Source organism: Colius striatus, chromosome 1 (genome assembly GCF_028858725.1).
Source record: "Colius striatus isolate bColStr4 chromosome 1, bColStr4.1.hap1, whole genome shotgun sequence".
Lineage (NCBI taxonomy): Eukaryota > Metazoa > Chordata > Aves > Coliiformes > Coliidae > Colius > Colius striatus.
In genome coordinates this window covers 142,763,193-142,772,669 of record NC_084759.1, presented here as the reverse complement: position 1 = coordinate 142,772,669, position 9,477 = coordinate 142,763,193, and the positions used below count along the sequence as shown (strand labels likewise).

The 9,477-nt window shown below is 40.1% G+C and overlaps 1 protein-coding gene across 2 annotated transcripts in view; it reads right to left on the bottom strand.

Moving 5' to 3' along the window:
• Nucleotides 1–610: 610 nt before the first annotated feature.
• KDM5A (lysine demethylase 5A) overlaps nucleotides 611–9,477 on the bottom strand; it is a 50,282-nt gene continuing 41,415 nt past the window's right edge. For both annotated transcript variants that reach the window (XM_062010168.1, XM_062010177.1), the window contains exons 25-28: nucleotides 7,510–7,669; nucleotides 6,992–7,212; nucleotides 4,516–4,926; nucleotides 611–2,004 (exon numbers count right to left, since the gene is read on the bottom strand). In XM_062010168.1, the coding sequence (XP_061866152.1) occupies nucleotides 1,792–2,004; nucleotides 4,516–4,926; nucleotides 6,992–7,212; nucleotides 7,510–7,669 (1,005 nt within the window). In that variant the 3' untranslated portion in view covers nucleotides 611–1,791. The remainder of the gene's footprint in view (nucleotides 2,005–4,515; nucleotides 4,927–6,991; nucleotides 7,213–7,509; nucleotides 7,670–9,477) is intronic.

Here is a 9,477-nt window from a genome sequence, read left to right as displayed (position 1 = left end):
TAAAGTTTGTCTGCCTGAGCTGATTTTTTTTTTGTTTTGGATGAGTAATTCTGCCAGAGAAATAAACTTCCATGTATTAGAGAACAAGATAAGGGACACAGAACAGTCAAGACAGAACACTGTTGTTTTTGTCAATATTTCTTTAAATCCCAATCCAGCTCCTAGTAAGACTGGACACTACTTACAACACTCCTAGAACTGCTGAAGAATGGAAACACAATAGGGAGCGAGTGGAGAAGGGGACAAGACAGCCCAGTGGCTGGCTTCAGACATTCACATACACAAAGCCAGCACCCCCTGGAGTCGTTAAGGCCCAGATGCCCCACTAATAGGAACAAACCCAAACACAAAGGTAGCACATGAAATGTATTTACCTATTTAAACACAGGCAGCTGGTCAAGCTAGAATGGGGAAGGTAACTGCTAATTCCTTGTACTACAAGGAAGGAATGGAGTAAAAAAACCCAAGCCCACGGGCAGGTTTTTGCTTTGTGAACCTATGTCTGTGCTGCTGGTTAACAGTGGTAAGTATAAAAAAATCAAAGAAAAATAATCTATTTATAGAACAAGTCAGTAGTCTGAGACATTTAGAAAAAAGTAAAAACAAGTCCTTCTTTAAAAATGGATTTACTAAAACAACTGTCACCCAGAATGACCCCAAGCCCTCTGGTCCTCTGGCAAAGCCAGAGGCAACTTCAAACAAGGACTGTTGCTGATTGTACACTGGTACACATCCAGCAAAGCCAGCAGGGAGGGGGATCTGCAGACTGCTTGCTGGTATCGCTTGAGGCCATGCCTGTAGCCTGGTGATACTGGAAATAGTTGTGAGTGAAACTTTTCACAGAAGCACATGTCAGTGTAACCTCTGAGGTAAGTGGGCTGTCTTCTTTCCTTCCCATCCCTGGGTACAGATCACAGAAGCCGGTGCCCTGGGTGCTGTACCTCCTTGCCAGCTCCATCCTGTGTGAGACAACTTTAACGTGCAGGAGTGCAGAACCCTATGCAAAGCCTAGAACAGGAGAGGGCATCCCTGTGGAAAGGGAAGCATTCTGCTCTTCCCAAGCTCTGGTCTAGATAGACATTATCAATGCTTTCTGGCCCTCCTCATGATAGGAAGAACAGCTGTTCCCCACTAAGGAAAAAATGTTGCCTAGTGGAGTAGAGTTGGGTTTCTTTTTTTGGTAAACAGAACCTTTGCTGATTTCTGAGATCACTCCTCTGCCCTTCAGCTACAAAAGAGAAATTAAAAAAGAAATTCATCCGCTTGCTCCCACCCTCATAGTGTTATGTAAGCTGCCTGGATATGGAGGCAACCAAACTCTCCCAAGACATTGCCCTACTCACTGCATTGGCATGGGGAGGCAAAAGATCACTTCCAAAGTCACCTCCTTCGGGTAACTTGGTAGGCCCAAAAGCTCCAGGCTGAGCCCACCAATTCCAGGCCAGCTCCACTGCCAACAGGTACTTTTAACACCCTGAAGTGTCTAATCTAACAGCCTCGGGTTCACCCAGTCTCCAAGAGCAACAGCCACACTCAAAGGTGGAAATACTAAAGTCAATAAACACCGGCTGGAGCTCCTAATCAGGTGGTGTCTGCATAGATGAGTCGGTACCACTGTGCCTTGACGTCCCCATTGTATAAAGGAAGCCAGCTATAAGGAAGGGACCAACTCTGCTGCAGGTCTGTACATCCTTGGAAGTGAAGCTCAGTGGATACATTAGCTTCAAACCCTCTCTTTCTGTAGGTCTTCAGTGGTCCATTTCCCAACAAGTTCCAAGCATCGAGCAGTTGCTAACTTGTCTCCTTAAGATCTTCCATTGGTAGTTTGTAGCTCAATAAGAAAGGAGGAGGTGGCACGTGAGCAGGGCTACTTGGTCCCTGCATTGACTTCTTTGCACAGTTTATACAGATGTAATCCTCATTCTCAGCCATTTCTGGAGAGACACCAACACAAACTTGATGAAACCACTCATCGCAGCCACCGTCACACTGCACCCAGTCTACCTGAAAGAGAGCAGATCAGCAACACATAGTATGTTATAAGGAAAGACAGATAGGCAGAGTTTCTATAAAGGAAACACCTTCTATTAAACCTACTTGATACACCTAGAATACAAAAGCTTTTGGCCACAAATTAATGCCCTACAGAGCTTGCTTTAACAAGCTGTTTCAGTGTAATTAAAACAAAAATAACCTTTTTCCAACAAACTTTGCCCCTCTTCCATCCTTAGACCACAACACTGCAAACACATGCTGTTATTGTTGAGGAAGACGACACTCGGCTCTCCTCAAATGAAAGACAGGTATGCTAAAACACATTTAAAACAGGAGCATGCTCAGGGACAGTTACTTCAGCATAGGTAAGGGGTTAAAAATACACACCCTAAATTATATATACACATGTCCCCTTAGACTGCATTATCAAATGGTAGCTTTTGTGACTAAAATCAAATTACAGGAAGCAAAAAGACTCGATTATTGCTTTTGGCTAAAAAGAAAAAAGCTACGTAATGTGATATTAACAGCTTTAATACTTTTCTGCCTGCTACATATTGGGTACACAGCTGGCCACTGAATGACAAAAACATGCACACAAACTGTAACTCCCAAGTGTCAGAACACATAAGCTAAAATACCTCAAACTGTTCGCTGAACTTGCTATACAACAATTAGGAAAAGACATAAAAGGTAAATTAAGACTTAGGAAGGCGAAAAAAAAGGATGAATTATTAGATTTCAGTAGTTGCTTGAGTAAAATTATATGTTAATTTGAGTCAGTGGGCAGAAACAAAGATAAGGAGCACAGGTTCTTAACTTTAATGGGCTGTACTGGTACAGCTATAAAAAATTGCTACTGCTGTAGTTCTGCTTCCACCTTACAGGGGACCATGACAATGAAAATATATTAGAAAAAGAACAGTAGTGGCAACCTATCTAAAACAAAGGAGCTTTATCAGCTCAAAATTTTAGTTCAGTTTGGAGGAAAACTACTCCTGAAAAACTTTTTGAAGTGACTAATAATGGACACTAACAGCTGCACCTTCAGTCATTATGTTCCAGCTTCTGCCACTTTTGACTTGTACGGTGTTCCCCTGATGAATGCACAAAAACACATCCAACCTTATGGCAACATGCCTAATCCATTAAAAACTTGGATCGTACTATCAGGAATTTTACTGTTTCATTTATGAAAGTTTGACAAATTTAGTAGAGCATTTTTTAATAATATGAACTTTAAAGCACTCCCTTTCCTCTTGCAATCTCATTTTCTGTAAAAGAACAGTGGGTACAACAATCGTATCATCCTTTTGAGCAACTGAGCACAATTTCTAACCTTGGCCTATGTTTAAGACTTCAGAACTGGTCTTTTAACTGGTCCTTTGAAGTGTTCAAATGAACACTTAAATTCCATGTTTTAATTTTGCAAAACAAGAAAAAAGTTCTTGGTATTTATGGTTGCTCCTACTCTCTCATGGGCAAAGCCAGTGCAGTATAGTGTGAATTTAATTAAACAGTTATTATTAGGAGCCGTTTTTCATTCTAAAAAAGTAGGAAAAAACCCAAACGCCCCCATTTTTCTGATCATCAATTAGTCTGTGTTAAAAGTTGACAATCAGGACTGGCAATACCATGGCAAGAGGCAGATAAGGTTTCTTTTCCAACAATCCAGTCAGGTCCAAAAATCACTGATTACTTATTAATACAAATACCTAAATGGTGGGTGTCAAGAGGTTGGGGCATCCTTTTTTTGATGGTATCTAGCAATAGGACAAGGGGTAATGGGATGAAGCTGGAACACAGAAAGTTCCATTTAAATGTAAGAAAAAACTATTTCATTGTGAGGGAGCCCTGGCACAGGCTGCCCAGGGAGAGTGTGGAGTCTCCTTCCTTGGAGGTCTTCAAGACCTGTCTGGACACGTTCCTATGCAACCTGGTCTAGGTGAACCTGCTTCTGCAGGGGGGTTGGACTAGATGATCTCCAAAGGTCCCTTCCAACCCCTACCATTCTATGATTCTATGACTTATCTAAAACAAAAGTAAAGTACTGCAGTTTGTAGATCCCTCAGCCTGCAGCAGCATTGTTCACAGACTGCATGCAAGAAACATAGAAAACTTACGTAAACTAAGAATATCACACATCCCACGTCTGCTCAGAAACACCCAGAAGTCAGGAACATTTCCAGTTGAGTCAAAGAATTAATCCTATGAATCAGCCAACACATGCTGCATAGCCATCAAAAAGTGACACACCTTGAAGAGGTTAAGCTTCCCAAGACAAGAGTACTGGCTCCCAGATTCTAATTTTCCATCTTCTACTGTTTTAAAGTACTCAAGTCAATAAGGAAGTTCTATACTTTTACCCACTACAACCATGTACCTACCCAAGTGCTACCCAATTCTGATTTCTAATCATATTACTTCTGTTGCTTGTGCTGTTCAACCTGATTATTAAATTTCACTGGGGTTTTTGACTTTGCATGGAATTGTCTGTGACAGAACTACGCCAAAACTCACTTTGTCCTTGCAGGGCCTCTGACAGTTTTGTGCAGCACACACAGCATTCTCATCATCCGACTCTTCCGCTCCAGACCAATCATATTTAGAAGGAATATCTAGAACTTTCTTCTCTCTTTTTTTCTCTGTGCTCTCCTTTGCTAGTTCCACCTTTGTGACAACTGCCTTCTCTCGCTTCTTCTTCCGCTCCTCTTCTTTAGCTAGTTTCTTTGCCAGCTTGTTCAGCTCCTTTGTCTTATCCATGGTGAGTTTTAGCTTCTTCTTCTTGGGTTTTTCCAGTTTTTTCAGCTCTTTAGATTTTTGCTTCATATCTCCAAAGAACTGCTCTGCTCTCTCCAGCTTTCGTTTTCGTTTCCTCTCAGAAGAGTCTCTCCCTCTCATTTTCAGTGGTTTCTCATCCATGCTGTCATCCTTTATAGAAAGGGCGAAAAGAGATTTGTTTTCAAATGCCAAATTTCCATATATTGCAAACCTGTGGTTTGAGAGATGTACTTACCTCCACCATTACCTCGTCATGGTACAAAGAAACCTATTCAACAAAACTCCCTTAAAAAGGGGCTCAACTTTATTTTCACCATACTAGGAAGAATATTCTGAGTGTACTGAAGTACAATGAATCAAAAATGTCTGGTGGAAAAAGTGAATCAGCAAGGGTAAGGTGGCAGAATAAGGGATAATTACAACTCCCTTCACATACTGTTTTTTAATAAAAGTTGAGAAGATTAATCATTTATTGCATGCTCTTGCTTATTTTTCATCCTAGGTCAGTCTTGCCTGTAATTATTTTTAAAAAGCTGTTGCTGTTCTGGAGATTAAGAGCAACTGGTGAATTCTCAAAATGTATCATCAGCTCAAGCAAGAGAAGAAAGTAACACCCATTATTTGAACGGCTTCCAAACTGGCACACACTGTAAGTGTCCTGGCGTCATTAACAACTCTTAAATAGCAGATTCAGATCAGAAGTGAAGGCTTAAAATTGGCAAACTCTGTCACTGCAGGTAGCACCCAAAGTGACGAGACCTATTTATATCTAAAAGATTCACACGTATAGTTCCTTTGTAGAAACATGATTGATTCAACTCCAGTTAATCCAGTTATATACTTTAACTTGAACAATTATTAATAGATTAAAAACATACTATAAGCCAGAAAGTGTCCGTTTACTGTACATTACTTAATATAACTACTCCACCCAAAACCAAATCCTCTGAAAAGTTTTATAAAAGTCTACCTATTTTGCATGTAAACAGGCACTGAAAGATATCCAATTGAAAATTACTCATTTTGTTCAAGCAAGTATTCATAATCGTTAACCTAAAAAATGTCAACACAGACACACCCTCTTACCCCCAATCCCTCAAAAAATATAATCTGTGCTTAACTACTAATTATATCAGTCTGCCATACTATTTATAAATTGCTGTTTGCTGGCAATTCAAACTGTTCTTCAATCAACTCCCTGCCAAAGCCATTCCATGAAAAGAACGTTAAGCTTACAAAGTGAAGCACTTGGGTCAAAACACAGTAAAGCAGTATTTCCTTGGAGGCAGGGTCCGCTTTATACTACTGCCCTAACCGACAGCTCTTTGGCAACGCTTTGACTTTTCTGTCAAAGATGGATGGCACTCAGTCACTGCTCACAGCATGTAACCTTCCAGCTGATATTATGTGCATTACCAAAAAGTCCAGAAAGAGCCACCTTCAATATACTCCCTGTGCAGGTCAGTAACCCAAAAAGCAATCAGATACTCCATAACTACACATGGTCAAACTGACCCTCAGCTTCAGCTGACAGATGATAAAGGCTGGGGTTCCAGTGCAGCTCTTCAAGAGTTTACCTCCTCTTGCAGCACAGAGCCCTCCTTTGCACATACCGCTCGCCCACTGTATGGATGAGCCTACATGATTTGGACTAGATCTCAGAATTGGCAGATCAATCTGCCTCGCTCATTATCAGCTGAGCACTGATCAGTACCTCCTCACAGTTTATTAACAAAAAAAACCTGCTGTGTCTGTGCTACTCTGAGGAAGAATAGGAATCATATTACCTGCATTATCAAACCATGTTTTATTAAAAAAATCCCAAACTGTTCTTTCCCAGAAACTTCCAAAGTTCAGCAATATACAAGCACCAAGTTATATAAGCTAAGTGAAGACTTCCCATCTTCCTAAATGTTTTTGTAGTTCTCTTGCAGATCAGTTTTGAATAATCAAGAACAGTGTTTCCTTCCTTAACCTTGTATTTTCTAAAATAAGGTCTGCATATGAAACTGCCTAAGAAAACTCTTCTAAAAATGGTTAATTGTGCAGGACAGTGCTATGGCATGAGTGAGCAAGAACTGACTTTTTTGATCCCTTATTCTATTCTTTTCTGGAATCTACTATTCCCAAGTTGAAATCCAAAGATGTCACACAAGCACTCAACTACCCAAGATCCTTTTTTTTGTATACCAGAATATTTCTTCAAGTTCCATACCTCCATGACATGAAGGAACCTGTCCTCTGAGGGTGGATGAGTAGCCTGTAAAATTCGCCAGATGTGCTGAGTCTCATCCAGTGATACCTCTAGTAGATCCCCTACCATCATCAGATCTTCTAGCTGAGCTTTTGCTCCAGGTGATAGCTCCAGGACAGGGGGTTCCAAACTGCGAGGTACCAGTGGACTCTTCCGAGGCTGCTTCCTTGGAGTGTTAGAACCTTTCAGACAGGAGGCAAATCATATATAAGGATAAAAGGAAGAGATCAAAACCAAAAGAAATTACATCCTTTTTACAGTAACAATCCAAGTAGGAAGACATTCCCAATGAGTAAGCATCGACATAGATTTGTATCTCAGATATCAGGAAATTAATTGCAATGTAACTCTACCATACCTTCTTACAAACAACAGATTCTCTACAACTAGGCACAGTTCATAGAGCAGTTCCCATTCTTACTGACTCCTCATTCCAGCTCCCCATTCAATTTTATCTCAATGTGTACAAAAGCAAATACCTTGAGAGCAGCTTTTAGAAGCAGATGAGTATGCATGTTCAGCACAGAATGAGGGAGCAGTCCACATGTGTGTCACCACTTCCTCTGATTTAATGGGGATTTCCTCATCACAAAACAAATTGGGCTCCAAGCTGCTAGAAGATTTTACGCTGGCATTGTCCTGAAAAAGACACACAGAAAACATGCAACATCTGGATCCAGAAAATACACGCTTCAAATTATTCTAAGACCAACCAGTCTGCTGTTCCTAAAACTCTGCACTTCAAAGCATCCCACCAGAGAGAGACACCAAAACCATGTGCAGAAGGTACAAGGTACATCCCTACTGAAATAGTGGCTGAACAAAGCAACTACAGAGATGGGTGAATAGATTTATAGCTACTGCATAAGAAACACTCAACAATTTTCCTCACTCAGCAGTTCCTTAAATTGGCCTCCAGAAGCACATAATTTATTTTTCTTGAAAAATTTGACTGCAAGACAATAAAGACTGGCATCCTTGGTAAAGTAGGGATATACTGAGTAAATAATGGTTACTATAGAAAGAAATTATTACAGAACAGGGTGTTCCAGCACAACAACCAATATCAACACAATGGCACACAATCAAAGGTTGCCCTGGAAGTAGAAGTTTTATGGCAGCCTTGAACCACTTTAAGATAGGACCAAATCCTGAAAGGAAGAGGGATGTAATACTTGAGACTGTTGTGAATATTTCCATTAAGAGAATAACGATGGCACTGGCTTGTGCTCAACTTGATGCATTGTGTATGATGGCTGCTTGACTTTTTAGATGCATCACACACTGAAACGGGATACACACCTTCAGGTGCAAGTGGATCCGTTAAAAGAGATTAGGAATCTCTCAGCAGTAGGAGAAGTTTTATTAGACTTTACATTACATTGAGTAGAAAATCCAGAGAAGGCACAAGCCCATCCGAGTAGATACCCTACCACTAACTTTGCCACTTTCTTATTCAGGGGAAATGAATAAGTATGATCTCCTCAATCAGCTGTTGATTTCCACAGCACTTTCCAGAATTAAGCTACGCATCACATTTTGGATGAAATTGGCCAACAGGTTAAACATACTTAGCATGCCACGTAAGACTGAAATCTTTCAGAAAGCAATAAAAACTGTAGAGCAGTTATTGGCAATATTTACCTGAGGAGTAGCTGTGTGCATCCCAAAATGGCCAACTCAGGAAACTGTACCTCCCAGACACTGTCATTTCGTGACATAAAAAGGGGGTTTAAGAACGGTAATCTCTCTCTGGATTTCAGTTACACTCTTAAAGGGAGTGCTAATGACTTCAGTATAGAACAAGAAGTGGGAAACTTAGGTTTAAATTGCCCAGATGAAAAGGTAAAACAAATATATTCCAAAAAGTCAGATATTTCTCCTTACACAGTAAAGGTTATATCTTGTACAGTATCTTGTTCAGACTATCATATCATACTAGATTCACAGCCAAGAGGGAAATTAATAAAAGGTATCACCACTTGGTGGCCATAGGCAACACAAGCACAACGAAATGAGAAAAAAAACACACTGGAAAAAAGATGAAGGCAATTAAAGATGAAGAAATTTTATAGTATATTTGACCACTGAATCAGTCTGGCTGCTTGGAATAAATCTTAAAACAAGACTAGATATTGCGATCACAATGAATCATCACTAGCAAATAATCATGTTTTTATTAGAAGCAGAACAATATAATCAAACAGGTCTTCTCACATGTATTTTCATAACCACTGCTGTAATTGAGAAGTCTGAGACTGTGGTTTTGGAAATACAATCTATAGACCCTTGGGAATCCAAGGATTATTTCTCCAAGGTCCACGAGAAGTTAGTAAAAGCAAATTCATGCATGATGCACCATAGCCTATATACTTTTATCACATTCACTCCACTGGAAAATATTTACAGATCATAAATTTTAAAAATCCCCACCCTTAAAAGTCAAC